The sequence below is a fragment of the Triplophysa dalaica genome, chromosome 11 (genome assembly GCF_015846415.1).
Source record: "Triplophysa dalaica isolate WHDGS20190420 chromosome 11, ASM1584641v1, whole genome shotgun sequence".
NCBI lineage: Eukaryota > Metazoa > Chordata > Actinopteri > Cypriniformes > Nemacheilidae > Triplophysa > Triplophysa dalaica.
Window position 1 is genome coordinate 14,270,651 of NC_079552.1, and position 20,289 is coordinate 14,290,939.

General features: G+C 40.5%; 1 protein-coding gene across 3 annotated transcripts in view; it reads left to right on the plus strand.

The window, feature by feature from the left end:
• kiaa1109 (KIAA1109 ortholog) overlaps nt 1–20,289 on the plus strand; it is a 52,897-nt gene that overhangs the window by 27,156 nt on the left and 5,452 nt on the right. Inside the window, exons 43-79 of one of the 3 annotated variants that reach the window (XM_056760088.1) lie at nt 41–205; nt 340–518; nt 627–796; nt 879–1,594; nt 1,677–1,922; nt 2,000–2,093; nt 2,559–2,609; nt 4,150–4,356; nt 4,429–4,658; nt 4,746–4,975; nt 5,109–5,214; nt 5,988–6,085; nt 6,165–6,350; nt 6,431–6,599; nt 6,676–6,887; nt 6,990–7,188; nt 7,274–7,333; nt 7,595–7,821; nt 8,012–8,230; nt 8,848–8,978; nt 9,069–9,192; nt 9,279–9,394; nt 9,471–9,540; nt 9,810–9,860; nt 11,406–11,638; nt 11,729–11,932; nt 12,112–12,292; nt 13,308–13,491; nt 15,063–15,224; nt 15,305–15,444; nt 15,537–15,735; nt 16,281–16,484; nt 17,781–17,957; nt 18,065–18,202; nt 18,291–18,506; nt 19,799–19,949; nt 20,040–20,197. In XM_056760088.1, the coding sequence (XP_056616066.1) occupies nt 41–205; nt 340–518; nt 627–796; nt 879–1,594; nt 1,677–1,922; nt 2,000–2,093; nt 2,559–2,609; nt 4,150–4,356; nt 4,429–4,658; nt 4,746–4,975; nt 5,109–5,214; nt 5,988–6,085; nt 6,165–6,350; nt 6,431–6,599; nt 6,676–6,887; nt 6,990–7,188; nt 7,274–7,333; nt 7,595–7,821; nt 8,012–8,230; nt 8,848–8,978; nt 9,069–9,192; nt 9,279–9,394; nt 9,471–9,540; nt 9,810–9,860; nt 11,406–11,638; nt 11,729–11,932; nt 12,112–12,292; nt 13,308–13,491; nt 15,063–15,224; nt 15,305–15,444; nt 15,537–15,735; nt 16,281–16,484; nt 17,781–17,957; nt 18,065–18,202; nt 18,291–18,506; nt 19,799–19,949; nt 20,040–20,197 (6,603 nt within the window). The remainder of the gene's footprint in view (nt 1–40; nt 206–339; nt 519–626; nt 797–878; nt 1,595–1,676; nt 1,923–1,999; nt 2,094–2,558; nt 2,610–4,149; nt 4,357–4,428; nt 4,659–4,745; nt 4,976–5,108; nt 5,215–5,987; nt 6,086–6,164; nt 6,351–6,430; nt 6,600–6,675; nt 6,888–6,989; nt 7,189–7,273; nt 7,334–7,594; nt 7,822–8,011; nt 8,231–8,847; nt 8,979–9,068; nt 9,193–9,278; nt 9,395–9,470; nt 9,541–9,809; nt 9,861–11,405; nt 11,639–11,728; nt 11,933–12,111; nt 12,293–13,307; nt 13,492–15,062; nt 15,225–15,304; nt 15,445–15,536; nt 15,736–16,280; nt 16,485–17,780; nt 17,958–18,064; nt 18,203–18,290; nt 18,507–19,798; nt 19,950–20,039; nt 20,198–20,289) is intronic. The other 2 variants (XM_056760089.1, XM_056760090.1) reach the window with 2 other exon arrangements.

Sequence of the window (20,289 nt, forward strand, 5' to 3'; positions counted from 1 at the left end):
CCCACTATTTCAGCATCACAAAACATTGTCTTGTATGCAGGAAACAGTGTTGGTACAGACATGCTGACGGAGCACCCTTTACTCTCTGAGCCATTTTCAGTCAGCCTCTACAACTGGATGTCCAACGCTGTCGGCAATCGCACAGGCAACAACGCTCAAGACTCTCCCCTCAATCGCTCCCAACACAACAGCCTGCAGACTGGAGGTGAGCGTGTTTGTTGATCACCAAACCCGTTGATTTCCGTTGTATAGACATTAAATCACACTGTTGTTAAAAAAAAAAAATAGTTCTTTAAGGAGGCTTATAGATGGTGTGCTTTTATCTCTTCATTCTCGCAGGAGTGCTTCCTACAATTCCTTCCGCATCTGATTTTAACACCGTACTGTCGAGTGATCAGAACACGCTGGACACGCACTCTCAACACACACACTCGCAGAACAGCACAAGCCAGGAAGACATGCTTGAGCCGGATGAAATGAACCTCTGCCCTGCAGCCGTGCAGCTGGCCGACGCGCAGGTACACACATCATCAATACATTAACTCATCGTGCTCTGACGGTTTTTTACAGTCAAGCTCATTTATTTATGTGTCCGCACTGTTTGTGTCGTGTGTTTGACTTTATAGGTGGTGTTTAAGCCGTTGTTGAGTTACATTGGTATTCAGCCCCAGGATGCCCCTCCTCTCAGTTATAAGATGTATTTTGGAGAGCATCTGTCTTTCAGCGGCACTCTTGAGTGTTTGAGAGCCGACATCGTCGACTCTGACACCACCAAAGAGAGAAAGAACAAACTCAGGTAAAGCTTAGCTTAACGTTTTCTGACCCCACAAGTTCACGAAACAGTTCTCACCTCATCTTGGCGAATATGTGTATTTCAGGCAAAGCATATTGAATCTTCCCCCTCTCGATTTCAAACCCGCTTTGATGATCGAGACGTTCAGCCTGAATGCCGTCATCCTGGAAAAGTGCATGTCCACCCCTCCCTCCGCCAGCGCGCTGTCTTTCCACGAGCTGAGCCGTCGACCGCAGGCCAGCGTTCACTGCCATTTCACCCTCGCCTGTCAGGCCATCCGTCAACACGTGGATATGGCCCTGGTCCGCCTCATCCATCAATTCAGCACCATGATAGATGACATCAAAGCCACACAGACCGACATCAAACTCAACCGCTACACGGCCGGCTCCTCCTCCCCCACGCCCACTAAGGCGAGGCCGTACCATGAATTCCGCTCGTCCGATTTCAGCCGCAGCTCTCGAGGGAGTCTGAACGGAGCCTCTCGGTTGGGCACCCAGAAGACCAAGCGGACCGGGGTGGGCCCGGGGTTCGACACGCTGACCAGGAATCGAGAGCCTCGTGGCCGGGGCACGCTGGGGCGGTCGGAGCGGAGGACATCGAAAGTGTCACGCAAAGGTTCACGGGACGTGGCGGATCACATGACCATTCAGATGGACGACTCGGACTCCATCACAGTGTCGGAACAGAGCGAGCCGTCGGCCGAGTGCTGGCAGAATATGTACAAGCTGTTGAATTTCTACTCGCTCATATCGGATCCCACAGGCATCCTGGAAAAGAATCAGGAAAATGCGGTCTCAGGTTGGACCTCTAAGGTTGTTTAGGTTGATTTTTGGGTGTTGGTGCATTATTAAGTTTCTGTGTTTTAATTTGGGCTTTGCAGAAGGTGGGCGGAGCCCTGCAGATCCTCCATGTCGATTGGTGTTTGAATCTGAAGGTGAGACGCCGCCCAGTCGTCTGGGTCGTAGACGTAGCTTGGTAAGCTCTGAGCCGCAGCACGTCACGCTTATCGTGTTCGGCGTTGGAATGGTCAACCGCACGCACTTGGAAGCCGACATTGGAGGACTGACCATGGAGGCGGAGCTTAAGAAAATACATGGCAGTTTTACTCTAAAAGAGAAAATGAAAGGTAATTTAGGTGGCGTTTAACACACCTCAAACATCCTGCAGGCTCACAAAAACCATGTTGACTATGTTTTCCTGCAGATATACTCCATCAGAAGATGACGGAGACATGCGCCTCGGCTCACATTGGCTGTGTGAACATTGTGCTTCTGGAAGGAGTCACACCAGACATACAGTCAGTATCTCCTGTAATGTTTAAACTCTTGCTGTGTTTCAAATCCGAGTGAGCTGTCTACCTAGACTGCTTTTTAAAGGTCTTTGAAGGATCCTTGATGGAAAGGCTGTTCCTAAAAGTAGGCAGCAAAATTGTGTTGCCTCAGTTACTTTGTTTTTGCCAAATTGCAAGAACTTGTTGAATGTATCTGTCGCTGATTCATGTTCCCAGAATTTATTGCAACAAACTCGCTCATGCCCTGTTTTATATTTTAGAGCTGGTACAAGAAAGCGACAAAGTTGTCATGCCCGCTCTTTGGTTTTAATCAACAATTATTTTCTTAAATGTACATTGTAGATATGTATTTCTACAAATGTATAACATGTTATGAAATCCTTTCTCTGTGGGCAAATTCCCACGTTACCTTCCATTTTCTCTCTCTCTTTTTCTTTCTGTCGTCTTTTTGTCTGCCTTATCCGTTGGCAGACTCGAGGATTTTCCAACCTCACCTACCAGCACAACGAAGCAGGAGTTCCTGTATGTCCGATTTTGCTCAGTAACCCTGTTTTGTCCTCCATAACCATTAAAAACATCTCATAACATCTGTATATCACAGTCCCTCTCAAGTTCCTTCCATCGCTATTTTAACTTTTTTCGACCTTCTGTTGCATCAAAACGCTTTTTTATCATCTTCAGGTATCATCTTCAATCTTAACATACTCATGATGTGATAGTCTTTCTCGGGCTGCCAAACGATGAATCGCATCAAGAATAGAAGTTTGTGTTATTTACATAATATATGTCCGTGTACTGTGCATATTTATTTTGTATTTATAAGTGCAAAAACATACACATACATGTGGCTCAAAGACGAAAAGGGTTTAGGCATAAAAAAAATAAGGGTGATACTGCTTTAAATTGTTGTTGTTCAGTAAAAAATAGAAAAAGTTTTTCATTTAATTTAATTGCATTTTTGTTTTTCTGAGCAAAAAAAAACATTTATCCCTGATTTACAGAAGACGCCCACTAAAATTAGTTAACAATTTAATGTAACAATATTGTCAGACATATTTACAACAAAAATCTATTTATGACGTATTAAAAGACTAATTGCTTTCACCCCACCCTACTTTTTGTAATTTAAATGTGCCACTATCCTAGGTTTTGCCCATTTGTCAATAAGATTTTTTACTCCTTCAAAGCACAATAAAATGTAATATGCTCCCTTATTCTTTTATATATTATAATATCTACAAGTAATAATAAGCATGTTGTTTGAATTTGCACACAAATATTGTGTTACACTGAATGACAATAACATTATAAAGTTTAAATCTCCAAAAAACGAGTTTTAGCCATAAAGTAGACATTTTACTTACATTTAAAGGTCCAGGCAGTGAAATCTATACTAATACTTTGTCACTCCACCCCTCCCCCTCCTGTTCGAAACGCTATGAGGTATTTAGATTTACCACAATTTAAAATTTTATATATTTCTTTCTTTTTTTTTTTTTTTTTTTAAATAGTGCATGTATGTGTACAGTATGTAATAATATGCACAGAACACAGACATATATTATGTTAACACAGACTTTTATTCTCGATGCGATTGACAGCTGTTTTTACACATCCAATAAGTTCTAATTTCGCAATGAAAAACGCAAGCCACGCCCACTAATTTTCTCCTTTAAAATGACTTTTCACGCGGAAATGTGTCCGAATACAGAAGTAAAAACAATCACAACTTCTGGTTCACAGGGACTCCAAGGTGGCAATGCCTGGTACCTTGCACCTCTATGCCCTATTTCCCATTGGGCGGGTTTTTTCACAAATATTTGGAGTTTCTTGACCATATATCCCCCTTAACTGGGAGTAAACATCCGAACTGGACGTGCCTACTCGGGCTCATACTTATTCTTGCCTTTCTTATCTAATAATCCATCTAGATCTCTGTTTGCTGTTCCCACATCTTGAACGTCCTTTTTTTCAGCCATATTTTCAGCCACTTCACCCAAGTCACATTTCATTCACAAACATTATTGTAGGCTTTGGCTGAGTGTCTGTTTGTGTTTTTTAGGACGGTGGTGAAGTGTAACATCGCAAAGTCCCAGGCTTTATATAGCGCTCAGCGTGGGCTGAAGACCAACAACGCTGCAGTATTTAAAGTGGGCGCCATCTTCATAAACATCCCACAACACCCCGCAACCCTGCACAGCATGATGGTCCGAAGCTCCCACCAGCTCTCTAAACAAATATCAGACCTTATTCGGCAGCCGTCCAACATGTGAGACACTTTCTCTTGTCAAGTTCTTATTAAATTTTGATGTGACATTAATTATCGATCTTTTTATATCAGCCCACCTCCCAACCGAGTAGACACGCCCACTCCACAGCACCCGGAAGTGAGTGTCAATCAAACTCCGGTGGAGGCCAATGAGTTTCCTCAGCTCCCTGAAGGGCTGGAAAAGAAACCAATCGTGTTGAAGTTCAGCGCTATGCTGGATGGGATCACTATTGGTGCAGCTCTGTTGCCCTCTCTGAAAGCTGAATACAAGATGGGCCGAATGAAGAGTCATGGAATGACAGGTACCCATAATTCCCTCACACAGGACGGGGAGAGTAAAAAATCCAGCTGGACAATTTTAACTGGTTAATGTCGTGTCTCCCTCACAGGTGCTCAAACACGTTTCACTTTTGAGCTGCCCAATCATAAGCTCTGTTTCCAGTCGAAGGTTTCTCCTGTGGATGTGACAGCCATGCCCCCCACAGCCAGCCTGACACTGCCTCCCGTCACAATGTCAGGACAATACATCATACAGGAGCACGAGGGCCACAGCGACACAGCCTGGGCTCCTGGATACAACAGCTACCTGCAGGGAAACTACCTGCGATGTGTAGCCGAGGTATGCCATTGACCTTTCACTGTTAAATTATAAATGCTGGGTTTTTATCTCTCAAATACGAAGCCTGTGGCATTGCTTGTGCATAGTTTTGTTTGTAGTGAGCTTTTTGGATTTTTTTGCTTTGGATTTTCAGATTGGCTCTTTCGAACACAACTTGACCACAGATTTGCTCAACCACCTGGTGTTCCTGCAGAAGGTCTTTATGAAGGAGGTCAATGAGGTCATCCAAAAAGTGTCAGGTATGATGTCACAGAAAACAGTCCAAATCAGGACAGCAAGAAAAACGAGCGTGCATTTTAGATAGTTCATAGTTAACATTTTTAAAACTATTTATTTTCTACGAAGTTGATTTTTAGCACCAAATGTGGTACTTAAAAATAGTTCAAATTGAATTTTTGCCGTTCACCCAAAAATAAATTCGAGTTGTTCGAATTCTGTATGAACACAGTAAAAGAAGTATGCTAATAACCAAACAGTTCTGGGCCATCGTTGACTGCCATCGTAGGAAAAAATGCTTAATGTGTTACTTTGTTCTGTGAATCCTAAATGAAGATATTTTGAAGAATGTAGGAAAGTAAACAGTTTTGGGGCACTACCACTGTAGTTTTCCCTACTGTGGTAGTCAATGGTGGCCAAGAACTGTTTGGTGATAAGCATTCTTCCAAATATCTTTCTCTGTGTTTATCAGAATAAAGACATATTGATTTGGAACAACTTGAGGGTGTGTAAATGAAACAGAATTTTTGGGTGAACTGTCCCTTTAAGATTGTTTTTCATCTTCTGTCTATAGTATAGTGTTTATTTTAATTTCTCCTCAGTGCTTCACTATGACTAACAAGAGCAAGTCGCTTTGATCAAAAGAGCAGAGCTTAACAAAACCATTTTTATTTTTTAATGATTTCCCCGAGATCTTCTTCCACCTATTTTTCTGACAGTCTTAATCTCTGTTTTTCTGATTCGATCATCATCATAATTTTCATGCAGACAATTTGTGTGTCCTGTGTTTCTGTAGGAGTTGAACAGCCGATCCCTCTTTGGAATGAACACGATATATCAACAGATGGAGACAAACCTAAAATCCTTTTGTATTCTATTAACCTGACATTTAAGGTATATACGTCCTAAATTGTGTTTTTATTCTTAAACGTGAACAAGACTTTGTAGTGGAATGTGTTTTTCTGTATTGCAGGGCATTCAAATGACAGCCACCACACCCTCCATGAGGGCGGTGCGCTTCGAGACGGGTTGCATTGAGCTCGAACTATCCAATCGGGTTCAATGTAAGACCTCGCCCACAGGAAGTAATTACTTGAAGCTGTTTGGCAAGTGTCAGGTTGATCTCAACCTTGCTTTGGGCCAAATCGTCAAACATCAAGTACGTTCTGGTGCACAAGTCAGCAAATCAGATTTACTTCAATCGGCATGATACCACCTATTTGTCGTTGTCTCTTGCAGGTGTATGAGGAGGCCGGGTCAGATTTCCACCAGGTGGCGTACTTCCGCACTCGAATCGGCTTGCGTAACGCTCTACAGGAAGAGATCAGTGGCTGTACTGATAAAGAGGCGGTCCTGATTACTCTCAACCGTCCAATCGTTTTTGCACAACCAGTGGCTTTTGACCGAGGTCAGTCCGAGGGTTGTGAGTTTTTGGATGTTGTTTGATGTTTCTAGGTTTATAATTGTGTATTTGTGTGTTGTAGCTGTGCTGTTCTGGTTGAATTATAAGGCTGCCTATGATAACTGGAAGGAACAACGCTTGGCTCTTAACTCAGACATTCATATGGCCACCAAAGAGGTGGTGGATAAACTTCCAGCCATACAGCAGACCAGCGCGCAGGCCTTCAGTACTCTCTTCCTCCAGCTCACTGTCAATGACCTGGGCATCTGTCTGCCAATTACCAGCGCCACACCGGTGATATGTGCTCACCGGAAAACACTGCTTACTTCTCAATACTCTTAATGGTAGGAATGATTGATGTTAATAGCTTTCTTCCTCTTTTTGCGGTATTTTTAGGTCAATCACTGTATAGATGTGGACAATGGTTCGGCACTGGTGCTGACCATTGAGAGCACACTGATAACAGCCTGCTCCTCTGAGTCTCTTGTTAGCAAAGGCCACTTTAAGAACTTCTGCATTCGATTTGCTGAAGGCTTTGAGACAACTTGGGATGACTGGAAACCAGAGATCAGAGGCGACCTGGTTATGAATGCCTGTGAGTAACCGTCATTCATGTCTATTGTTGGTCCAATAAAATTTGATCATGGTCGATAAAGCTCAAATGTGTCTTTGTTTTTTAGGTGTTGTGCCTGATGGGACTTATGAAGTTTGCTCTAGAACAACAGGCCAGGCCTCAGCAGGTTCGCGTGTCTGTGTTTCAAATAACCAAATGCAAAGCAAAACGCTTTATTCATCGGTTTAACATAGATTGAATAAAATATGGTGTTCATGAAGAACAGTTGAATCTTTTAGAGAGTTATTAATTTTGTTTAAGATTTTAGATGCTTTATTTTCACAATATGGAATAACGTACACCCATAATATTTGTTATTAAAGGGGTCGATTTGAAATCCATGTTTTTGAACCCGAGTAACATTTTGTCAAATGTTTTTGAACAACAGATAGCAGTAGCGCAGGGACATGGACCCTGAACGTTCTGTGGAAGATGTGTGGTATCGATGTGCACATGGACCCCAACATCGGCAAGCGGCTGAACGCTTTGGGCAACACGCTCACTTCTCTTACGGGTGAAGAGGACAGTGATGACATCACAGACCTAAACTCTGCCAACATGGCTGACCTATCAGACGAGGATGAGAGCGACGGCATGTCTCCCCCTATTCACATGGTAAGAGCTTATGTTTTTTTTGTTTGATATTTATTTGTAGATCCGTTTTTTGGTTCTATTTCTATATTCTATATTCCTGTGTGTTTTAGACAGGAAAAGTGAAGTTTTATTCTTTGTATGTGTAATGTGTGCTAAATGTTTGTGTAGATGCGTGCATCATTGTTTAATTTCAACCGGCCCATGTTTACAGTGTGCTGAAGGTGAACTCAGTCCCAGACTGTCATTCAGGAAGCGGCTGATGAAAAGCATTCTGGGCTTTAGCCCCAGCTCCCCTCCCCCCTCACCTTCTGAGTCTCGTAGTATTTCTCCATCATCCACAATCACTCGGCTAAAGTCGAGAAGTGTTCGCCTGTCATCCACTACCAATGCAGAACGAACTAGACATCCCAGGCCCTTATCCTGGGGCTGTGTATGTACCTTACAGCTCCAGTTTGCTTGGTTTGCTTACATTTTCTCTCTCTCTCTCTCTCTGTTTTAATGCTCTGAGGGTGGAAGTTCCTCTTTAGATTAGTCAAATCCCTTAAACCCTTGTTGAAGTGTGCTGACAACTCTGCCTTGGTTTTGAGCAAATGAAATGCGTAGAGGGAGTCTGGATTCCGAAATTTCTTACTGCTTGTTAGTCCTGTCTGATTCCTGTCCATGAGAAATGAGCGGCCAAATCATCTTGTCAAATTATGCATTTCTCATGGATTGGCTGAACTTAAATCAGTTTGGTTTGTTGGGTGGTGTTGTGATTTTTGTTTGTCTGACGTGTTGGAATGATTCTTTCGGACTGTGTTTTACAGTCTGCGTGATTTAGGTTGAATCATGTGTTGGGCGATATGACCGTTTTATTTTGTATTGTTGAAAATCCAAAATTTCACAAGCGGAATTTCCAGCAACAATTTGATATCTATATCTAACTATATTGTGATGTGTTTACCATGGTTGGTTTCAAACCATGGCAAAATTCTGGTCATACCGCCCAACCTTGAGTATTCCTTATATGTTAGGCACCCAGTTTTAACAATAATCTCCTCCATACAGGAGTCTGTGGACTTGCGCAGACAGGCAGTCATGAGCAACCAGATAAACGACACTCGTGGACGAAAATTTTCCAAGCGCCTGGTGGACATAAGAGAGCTCAATGAGCAGGCAAAAGTCATAGATGATCTCAAGTAAGCACAAAGTTTCAAACATTATTGAGCACCTTAATTGTTTTCTGCACAAAGAAAATCCTTAAAATTCTTTTTTTTGGAAACTTTAAGGAAACTGGGAGCAAGTGAAGGCACTATAAACCAGGAAATCCAGCGTTATCAGCAGTTGGAATCTGTTGCCGTCAATGATATCCGAAGGGACGTGCGCAAAAAACTACGGCGCTCAAGCATGCGGGTAAGACGGCTGTAATTCAGCTTTATTACCGCCTTATTACATGTTATGATATGATGCTAAATGTTTTTGTGCATGTTTTGTTTCAGGCGGCGTCACTGAAGGATAAGTGGGGTTTAGGGTATAAGCCCAGCTACAGTAACAGCAGGTCCAAAAGCATCTCAACAACAGGCAGACCACCAATGAAGAGAACCGACAGACCCAGGTAAACACACAGACACAAAATTACTCGCGCAAACATTAGCATCCTCAGTTAATTCATTGACTCATTGAATCTACAGGGATGACCTGCCAGACGTCAAAGTAGATGTAGCATCTCCAGCACCACGGGTCACCTTCAACATCGACACGGTAGTGTGCAGATCTGTGTGTGCTAGAATGTGTGCTTTTGTTCATTGCCATATTCATCTTTGTTAGTGCCATTTTCCATTTTTGTTGAATGAAGTGAATAAGGATAATGTTACTCCAAGCACATACACACAAACACTTTGTGCTTTTACTGCTTCACCTATTCAAAGAGCTTTGATGAGATCACACTGTACTGAACACATCTTCGTGGTCATGTGCTGAATATCAGTTTTATTTTTGGATTGGTTTTTATGAGTCTGTTTGTGTTTAAGACGGGTAGTGTGGCTCTGGACACCCCAAGTCCAGCTGACTCTGTTTTTAAGGTACCGGAGAAAACCGATCTGATTCAAATCTCTGAATCATCTTTGACTCTCCTGTATTACTCATCTGTGCATGAACATCTCAAGACTGAATCTGCCTTTTTAAAACCCAATCAAAAATCACAGGTCAACTTTTATGATTGACACCCTTTTAAACCGTCACTTTGGCTTTTTTCCCAAACTGAATCAAGGCACAACATCTCTGAAGGTGGAATGAGGTCTCACTCTCTATCACTTGCACTTGCTTATACTCACACTGTCCATGGGTCTCATTCATGAAACACGAGCGGAACAAATGTTTGTGTAAATCATTCGTCATTCTAACATACATTTTAGGATTCAAGAAAAAGTTTGTATCCTATTATGCATCCAATCAATTTGCAGTTTGCAATGCAAGCCACGGCCGCCGGTTTTTTATAATTTGAGATTCAACCTCACTTGGAAATGCGTCAGAATACGGAAGTTAAAATGATCGCAACATCCGGTTCAGGAAGGTCTGTTTCACTCGCAAATGACTCATATATTAACAAATGTTTCATGATCGAGGCCCTCCATGTGCTAAAGCTGCTGTTGGTGTCATTTTAAACAGTTCTTGCTTCTTTAAGATGTATGGATGGATCTTGATCTTCATCCATTGCCCTGCTGCTGTTTCATGATGATGTCATCTGTCCATCTTATCATTTCTCATCCCTCTCTCCTCCTCTGGGTCTTAGTGGAAGATTTTCCTCAGAATGCTAACTTGGTTATATGAGCCTCAGCCAACAGATACAGTGTCAACTGGCAGTCAGTTTGAGTTGAGGTTTTGTGTACATAAACAGAAAGACAGAGTTATACTTACAGAAATTATTAGGTAAATATAACTAAATGATTCTTCCATTTAAACTCCATTTAATAAGATGCTCAGTTGAGGAAAAAATTGTAAATAACAGACATATGAATGAGGGGAATTTTGTTTTGTGAATGATAGATCTGCTTGTCAGGTTTAGTTCAAGCGATCTTCAAGTCAAGACATTTTTCCATATGCATTATATGCATAATTTTAAAGGACTAACCCAAACCCTTAGAATTGACCCAGTAGAGTAGTTAGTGCCCTTTGATCCTTGGTGAATCTCACAAAACCTGTCATGTTATATATCAAAAAAGTATCACAGTGCAAAAGAAAATCTTCATGGTCTTTGAAGTAGACTTTAACATTGTCTTAATGGGACACTTCACCCAAAAATGAAAATTCTGTTATCATTTACCCTCGAGTTGTTCCAAACCTGTACAAATGTCTTTATTCTGATGAACACAGAGAAATATATTTAGACAAATGCTTGTAACCAAGTTTTTGGCCACCATTGAGAACGAAGCATTTCTTTGTAAAAGTTTTTGTTTTTGTTATATTTAATGCTACAAATATAACATGGACGTATTGTGAAATTCACAGACAGAATATGGGTTTAGTTTACTTATAGAAGTGAATATGTTAGGAGAGATGAATGGATGTATAGATGGATAGAAGCACAGAAAGATGTTCTGATTGTTGGCTCTCGCTGGTTGTTAAAGTTCCCGGAGGAGACAGAGATGGACCTGTTGTCTGTCACCACTGATGATCCTGCCCATTACCCATCATGCTCAGTGTTCAGTGCTCCTGGCACACCCGCAGTCTTCTCACCAAGCGTTCCCTTCCAGCCTGATGACGGTCGCCGTGAAGACCTGTCCTCAACTTCCTCGGAAGATTCGGATAAAGAAGATGAGTTTGACAGAGACAGACCGCAAAGCTACTTCCGCAGACCAGGGTGCGTTCAACATGCAATACAAGTGTATTCAATAGAAAATATTGCCAATGCTCCCTGATCTGAACATGTGTGTGTTTATGCGTTTCTCAGGGGCTCTCAGAGGAAACCGACAGGATTGACCGCGTTATTCAGTGAGCGTTGGCCGGCCACGTCCCCTCAGCGTGGAGGATTAGCACCGACCAGTGAACGGAACATTGACTTTGAGTTGGACGTCCGTGTTGAAATCGACAGCGGCAAGTGTGTGCTGCACCCCAGCACCCAGCCGCCTGAACATGAAGATATTGCGCTGAGAAGGTAAATGCGTTTGGCAGCTCCCATCTGTTGTGTTTTATTAACCGTCAGAAAATACTTAAACACATTAATTCTTGGTCCTTCGAAAACACTTTTTTCTCTTGGATTGGGCTGTGTTGATCAGGCATGTTAATTGTTTCTATATGCATTAAGTTTTTACATTGTGTCTCGATGTCGTGTAGGAGTTGTGAACGGAGCTCCAGGAGTCTGGACCAGGACTCTCCTCCTAAGAAACGGAAGCTGCAGCCAGGTTTTGCCTCCAGCTCTCATTTGCTAAATGCAAAGAGATTTCCCACATCGCTGCAGAGCAAGACCAGCGACATCGAGACAACTGTCTTTTACATTCCTGGAGTGGATGTTAAGGTCTGAAATAATGGGGTTAAAAACACAAACACTGTCAAATGTTTTGAAGGCAAAAATAAGCGTTGGATCGCTTGGGTAAGGGCTGAACGATTTAGATTTTTTTATTATCAATATCGCGATTGCAATTCACTTTTTATCATTCTTTACCTTATCTTCTGTATTATTTAATTTAGAAAATCAATAATTCATTATAACCATGGCAATATTAAACAGATTTACCATAAACTATAGGCCAGGCTTAAGATGATATTAGTTGATTCATGAATTGATTGACATATTTTTATAGAACTACCCCAATCATATACTATATCATACTAATATATTGAATGATTTGTTAAATGTCTAGCCATGTAATCATGACATAAAGCACTGACAAATAAGCTTGGTGTAACATGAAAGTCATTAATAATAGAAAAAAAGTGTACATTACATCAATATAAAACAAAACTTTGGCTTTACCACACACAGTAACTCAGAGTTACTGTTATAAAATATAAACATGTTGTTTACACTTAAACACTGTCTGATAACTTATAAGACAATCTTTAAAAAAAATATAAACTATTAATATATGTATTATCTTATATATTGTCTTTTATTATTGTGTAAGTGCTGCATGATGTTAGTAGTATTTCCCATTGAGGCAGCATTATTGTTATCACACACAATACCCGACACTGCGCAGCATTATCTACACAAAACAGCCAAAATAGTCACAACTGACGTGCTGTTGCTCTTCTACACTAATGTTTCTACAGTGCCACGTCCTGTTGAGCATCATCAATGCATTTTAAATGCTTTTGAGATGGTACTGTTCAGCTACGAGCAGGGTCGCATTACACTGTACATCCCCATAATTAATTGCAGTCCTTGCGATTAGAAAATCGTATTTCACCACATCGCGATTTCATCGCAAATACATTTAGTCGTTCAGCCCTAACTTGGGAAATTTCATCCAAACTAGCAAGCAGATATCATGTAGGCCTGATGTTATTCTCTTTCTCTCCGTTCACAGCTTCACTACAACTCTAAGATGCTGAAAACGGAATCACCCAACGCGTCACGCGGCTCCTCACTTCCCAGAACCCTGTCCAAAGAATCCAAGCTGTATGGTATGAGTGATGCACCAGCACCGCCAGCCACAGGCCCTGGCAAGACTTACCCACTCCTCTCCCCCCCTCCCCCTCCTCTCCCCTCAGGTACACAATCTCTTCATATGTCTTCCACCGCTGCTGGCTTCCTGCATAGTCTCTTTCACTGGAGCATGGCATTCACTTTTCAGCTCAGTGTACTACATGATTAGCTTAGTGTTCACCGAGCAGCGCTTACAATTTCCCCAGGATCTTTTCCACTGTTTCTCAACAGAATATGTGTGTCGGGGCAACAGCCCGGCTCCCATTTGTTATCAATCCAGCCCCGACTCCCCTCCAGGATGTCCATTTGCCACTCCTTGCCACTAAACCCCGCGTCCCAGTTTGGATACTATACTTTCTATCAATGCACACTCAACAGCTGAAATTACCCACAACCCACTGAGAGAGGGCGGAGATTAGTTGCACATCACATAATTAAGTAATGTAATTCAGGATGCGTAACTGAATCAATCTATTAAACTATACAGGAAACATTACATGACAAGTTATGAATGAATAACTGTAAATTTTTTATGTTTGAGTTTAGGGATCACATGCAAAATCGTCACTTTCCAACACAAATACAGATCTTAATATTAGAGCATAGTTTAAGTAACCGAATTGAGAGGCGGGGCAAGTGATTTTATTTGCGGAAGGATTTGCTATATGGAATTTAAAGGGATAGTTCATCAAAAAAGGAAAATGATTTTAAAATTTATTTACAGTCATGTCGATCCAAACCCGTATGATTTTCTTTCTTCAGGGGAACACAAAACAAGATATTTTGAAGAGCGTTACAAAACAACATTTGTCCCCATTGGCTTCCATTGTATGGATGCAAAAACACGGAGATATTTCTCAAAATATCTTCTTTTGTGTTCCACAGAAAAAAGTGTCATATACAGTTTTTGAATGACTTGAAGGTGAATAAAAAAATCTGAGATTTTTTTATTATGGGTGAACTATCCCTTTAATGTGTATTGTCAGAGTGATTTTGGATTGAGAGAAAAACATATTTTTAAAAGAAACATATTTTTCGACTAAATAAATATACATTTCCTACACCGTGTCTACACCGGACACGATTACACACGGCTTGTTATAATGGGATTGACACGTCCGGTGTGAACAAAATTAAACAGTATAATGGGGTCCAATGCGTTGTATAGTCTATTGTCGCATCGGGCCGCATCCGGTGTTAATATGAGATTCCTGTTCTATTTCCACTCGATAAAGCTCACATACTCTGTTTCCCAGTGGATCTTTTTTCTCAGCTTCGTTGAAATTGCTTGCCGTGAGAAGCTTTCACTATTGATATTAATTGTATGCAATATTTTATCAACAAAACTCTGTCTTTTCTTTAATCAATCAATAGAATGAAACAAATAATGAATAATAGTAAAAACTGGAAAATGTCCTTTAATGTTTCTCTGCGGTTGCACTGACTTGCTGTTTTATCTCTGTTTGCTTTGAAAAATCTTGAGCTGTTTTGTTTTGTGTCATGTTTATAACATGCATGCTGGCGCTGCATTAGCTTGCCATATGGGCTGTTTGAATCTCCTTTTATTGCATGAAAAGTCACTTTAGGCCTGTGGTTCCTATATTAAATGCTGTTATGTTTTTTTTCCTGTGAACAGCTAAAGCTAAGGCAGGTGTAGGGGTGAAGACGGCTAAACTGTATGCGTGGGTAGCTCTGCAAACACTGCCAGAGGAAATGGTCATCAGTCCATGTCTGCTGGACTTCCTGGAGAAAGCCCTCGAGACCATTCCCATCACGCCGGTTGACAGAAACTACACCAGTGAGTGTGCCCTAATGCATCCCTCAAAATTATAGAAATGACAACCGATTAATACTTTGTGTGTGTGTGTGTGTGTGTAGCTCTGAATGTCCCTGAGGAGGATGTAGGTCACTTTGATTCTGTGGATCCTCTGGAGGAGTCTCAGGTGTCTCTTGTGTCCTCTGCTACATCTCCATACTCCTCTTTCCCTGTGGATGTGGTGGTATATGTCAGAGTGCAGGTATGTGAGATATTAACAACATTCCAGTATGCTCGTGCTTTTTCCAAAGCTGCGTCTGGTTAATTTCATTGTGTTCGTTTGTTTGTTCACAGCCATCTCAGATTCGATTCAGCTGTCTGCCTATGTCTCGAGTCGAGTGCATGCTGAAACTTCCCTCTCTAGACCTGGTCTTCTCGTCCAATAGGGGTGAGCTTGAGCCCACTAGCTCCACATATCCGGCCGACGGCCAGCAAACACCCTCCTCTACACCTCCATCAGTACACAATGCCAACAGAGTGCCTGGAAGCAAAGGTTTGTGTGTCCTAAAGGATTTTATTTCAGTTTACTTGAGTTTGTAATGAAGCAAATGGACAAAACTGTGCTTTGATTTATGAGGTTGGTTGATGTTTTGTGATGTGTATAGACTTAAGATTGATAAGTAGAAATTCCATGTTCAATGCTTATTTATGAATTTTCCAGTATAAATAATTATATTAAGGATATATACATTTATCATAATATAACATTTTCTCAAATCTTGTGTCCACCAAAGCATTTTTCAGCTTTGGTTTCCATAATATGAAATATCTGGCAAAGATATGTGTGTCATAGTAATAATAAGTGCCATAATTGTGGTATTTGTCCCGGCTCTCCTGTAATATGATTGGACAACCTGACATTTTACCTCTTGGAGACTCTCCAGCTGCTGTTTTTTTAAATGCGATACCCCTTTGCACACAATTGTAAAATGTACTTGCCTCAGGTAAAAATGCATTGGTGGACACATGACCGTACTATCATATACTGTACATTTTTGGTCACACCAGTCAATTCTAATGGAAACTTTCACCCCCCAGCACCATCCACAGGGTTAGGCAGTCCTCTAGGGCGGAGTCGACACCACAGCAGCCAATCAGATCTAACAGGCCCGCCCATTAACTCATCGGGTCTGAGTTTCACTGCCTGTATGTCAGATTTCTCTCTTTATGTGTTCCACCCGTACGGAGCTGGCAAACAAAAATCTGCAGTCACTGGTCTCCCACCTGGGCCAGGACCACTGGGTAAGAGCCGCTAACAAACATTCTGTCATAGCAAAGATTATTTATTTATAATCTTTAATTAAGTTTATCTTTAATTGATCTTTAATTAATGTCCCGCTACCTCACTTTTTTCATATAAATAATACTGCATTATTTCTTGGCGTACACACATGTAAGACAGTATAAGAAGCTATTTATCACAGGGAATTATCAGCGGTCACTGTCTCTACTCCCATATTTCTAAAACCATCACTAAACTGATCCAAAACTCTGCAAATACTTATCACATAAACATGAAACGTATGTCTAAAGAAAGCATAAATACTTAATACTTAAACATATTTCTTTAGACGGACTGGTGAGTTTTAAGCTCCATTCAACTGTAAAAACTCAGTTCAACTCCGTCCATTTCTTTCATGGGACAGCTCTTAGTAATGCAGGCCTTGTCTCCAGGGCCCTAAAGTACACCCGGTTTCTAACGCCACATGCAGACAGATGATTAGCTGATTTGTGTTACATTTGCTGCAGTTGAAGACTGTAGAACTTAGGCAATGTTTCCAAAAAATAACACAAAGATGTGCATTGTTCGAAATGTTCAATAAGTAACCATAAATAGTTGGTATTTCCTTTGATTATTTAACAATAATACAAGATATCGTTTAATTAGAAAAATGAGTCACACTTTAGTATAGGGACCAATTCTCACTATTAACTAGTTGCTTATTAGATGCCTATTTTTAGCAAATTGGCTGTTTATTAGTAATTATAAAGCACATATTCAACATGACCATATTCTACTTCCCTAACCCTACCTAAACCTAAACCTAACAACTACCTTAACAACTATTATTAAGCAGCAAGTTTACGGAGGCAAAAGTCATAATTAATGGTTTATTAATACCGAGAATTGGACCGTAAAGTAAAGTGTGACTGAAAAATATATATTTACACTACAAGCCGTGTCAGTGAACTAGATCAGATTTTTTTTAAACAAAAACATAATTATCGTTCAGTTATCGTAAGCGAGAGAAAATGTTCAATCAATTGAGATTTAGATTTTGGGGCAAATTGTTCAGCCCTGACCGTATTCCTGTGTCAGCCACCATTTGCGTCGAAAGGGAAGGAGAGTGTGGAGTGAGCCGTTGCTTTTATACACAAGACCTTTAATGCTGAATCAACATTAAGATCAATTTAACAACGATTAAATATTTAATCAATTATTTTTGCTTTCTGGATTGTTTCATTTAGGGTGTATCACTGTACAGTTATTGATATGGATGAGCATTGTAAGACAAGCATGTTATTGTCTGTTTTCAGGATCTGTTGAGGACGAGGCCTCTTCAGTCACAGGCAGGAAAGACTCTCTCTCCATTAACTTAGAGTTTGTGAAAGTCAGTCTGTCCCGAATGAGAAGGGCAGGGTGTCCTGCATTTATTGATACCTTACTTGCCGGCAAGGGTGGGAAGATGGACACAACTCTTATCAATATCTCAGGTGAATCCCTCTTGTATCTAAATGCATCTGAATTTAGAATTGAATTGGTTTAAACAATGTATTACGTTAATATATATTTATATACATGTGGCTTTGTGATTCAATAGCTGTGTGTGATATCGGTTCCGCATCCTTTAAGTACGACATGAGACGCCTCAGTGAGATTCTTGCATTCCCACGAGCTTGGTACCGTCGGAGCATCGCCAGGAGATTGTTTCTAGGAGACCAGACCATTAACCTACCAGGTTACACTTACACTCTTAATGTTATGCGGCTGTTGTGCATTTGAATGCTGGAAACGTTAATGATGATAACTGCTGTGAATGTGTGTAGCATCAGGACCTGCCACACCAGACTCAGTGGAGAGCATTGCCCAGCACCTTTCTCCTGAGTCCAGCCGTAAAGCGTATTGGAGAACATGGGACGGTCAGACCACTCAACACCCCTCCTCCTCGGTCTTCAGTGATGCCACAACAAGCCACGCCCACCTTAAATCTCCCGCCACAGGTCGTTCCCGCAGTGTGTCAGACTCTTCAGCGCCGCGTAGAGGTGGGCATGCACACGCTGAACTACACATGACTGACATACAGTATTTGCATGTTTTTTGTTGTGGAGAGTCATTATGAAGAAGTCTCATAGGAGTCACAATGCATCTTCAGTGCTAACTGCATGGAATTTGGGGTTTGTTATTGGGATCCAATGATATGGTCTATTCAGGATTCAATACACAAAACTGGTTCACAATATCATAGAGTAAAATTTCAGTTTGATAACTGATATTAAATATTTCAATACTGTCTATTATAGTAGGTGGTGCTGTTACCCATCATAAAGACAGTACAGCATAAATTGATCTAAAAGCAGGAAATACTGTGTGTGTTTGTATCATCGTTCTGAATCTGATCTCTGCAAAGTCTTATAGAAAAATGCAACTATGTCAGCTTAAAATTTGGTATTTTTGAAGAAACCTATCCACATTTGAGAGTTGATCAAAAAACAAATGAAGATGGGATAAAAAAATCTGTTTAAAAGAGCCTTTCTTTTGAAAATATTTTATATGTTTCAACATTTAAAGAATCGAATTTGGTGAATATCATAAAAATGCTGGCGATGGCTGGCTACTTGAAAAAATAAAACACTGGTGGGAAAGAATTAAATATCAGATTTGTTTAAAAAACAAACATTGTACCATACAATTTATTTTGTTTAATATTAACAGTATTCAATGAGTTTAAGTGAACATTCTGTATGATAATGAATAATAATTTAATAGATCTGTCAAATAAAACTAACAATACGAATTGAGATAGGAATTAAGAAAACTGAACCCCTGCGAGGGTGATAAAAGAATAAAATTACTAAAATATAAATGTATTCATGTTGACCCAGGTCACATGTTGCCAGCTCAACCAATAGAATTAAACGGATGTCATGTCATAAAACAATCACCATAATTCTATATAGGGCTGTCAAACAATAATCGCGATAAATCGCATCCATAATAAAAGTTTGAGGTCACAAAATGTATGTATATGTGTACTCTGCACATTCATTTGTATTTATGAACAAATACACATACATGCATACATTTAAGAAACAATTATATTAAACAATTATATATCATTTAAATGATTGGTAAATATATATTAATATATTGAAGTATTTCCTAAATATGTATACATTTATGTGTATATACATACAAAATGAATATTCACAGATATTTACAGTATTATTTAAACAAATTTTTAATCTGGATGCGATGAATCATTTTACATCCCTAAATTCTGATACATGTCTTAAATGTGCCTTAAGATATATTACATGACAATATATTTTGACAGATTCGGTCACCAAGACCTCAACCCCATCATTCCGGAATGGAAAAGCAGCTGCACAGCTGGGGTCACCGTGGGAGACGCTGGTTGTCTTTGCCATCAACCTTAAACAGCTTAATGTCCAGATGAACATGAGCAACGTGATGGGCAACAATACGTGCGTAAACTCCCACCGCACAACTTTACGTATCTAAACAGACGAATGGATTAACTGTAAAATATCTCTGTTTAATGTGTTTGTAAACAGTTGGACAACGAGTGGATTGAAGAGCCAGGGCCGTCTGTCAGTTGGCAGTAACAGAGATCGGGAGATCAGCATGTCTATTGGACTCGGTCGATCCAAACTGGATTCCAAAGGAGGTGTGGTGGGTGGCAACATTGATGTCAACACTCTGGAGATGGTCTGTAAGTGCACAATTCCTCTTCAGTATCCATCTTTCCATTCATCTTTCAGTAAATGAGACTTTCTCCTCGATATCTAATACCGGATGGTTCTT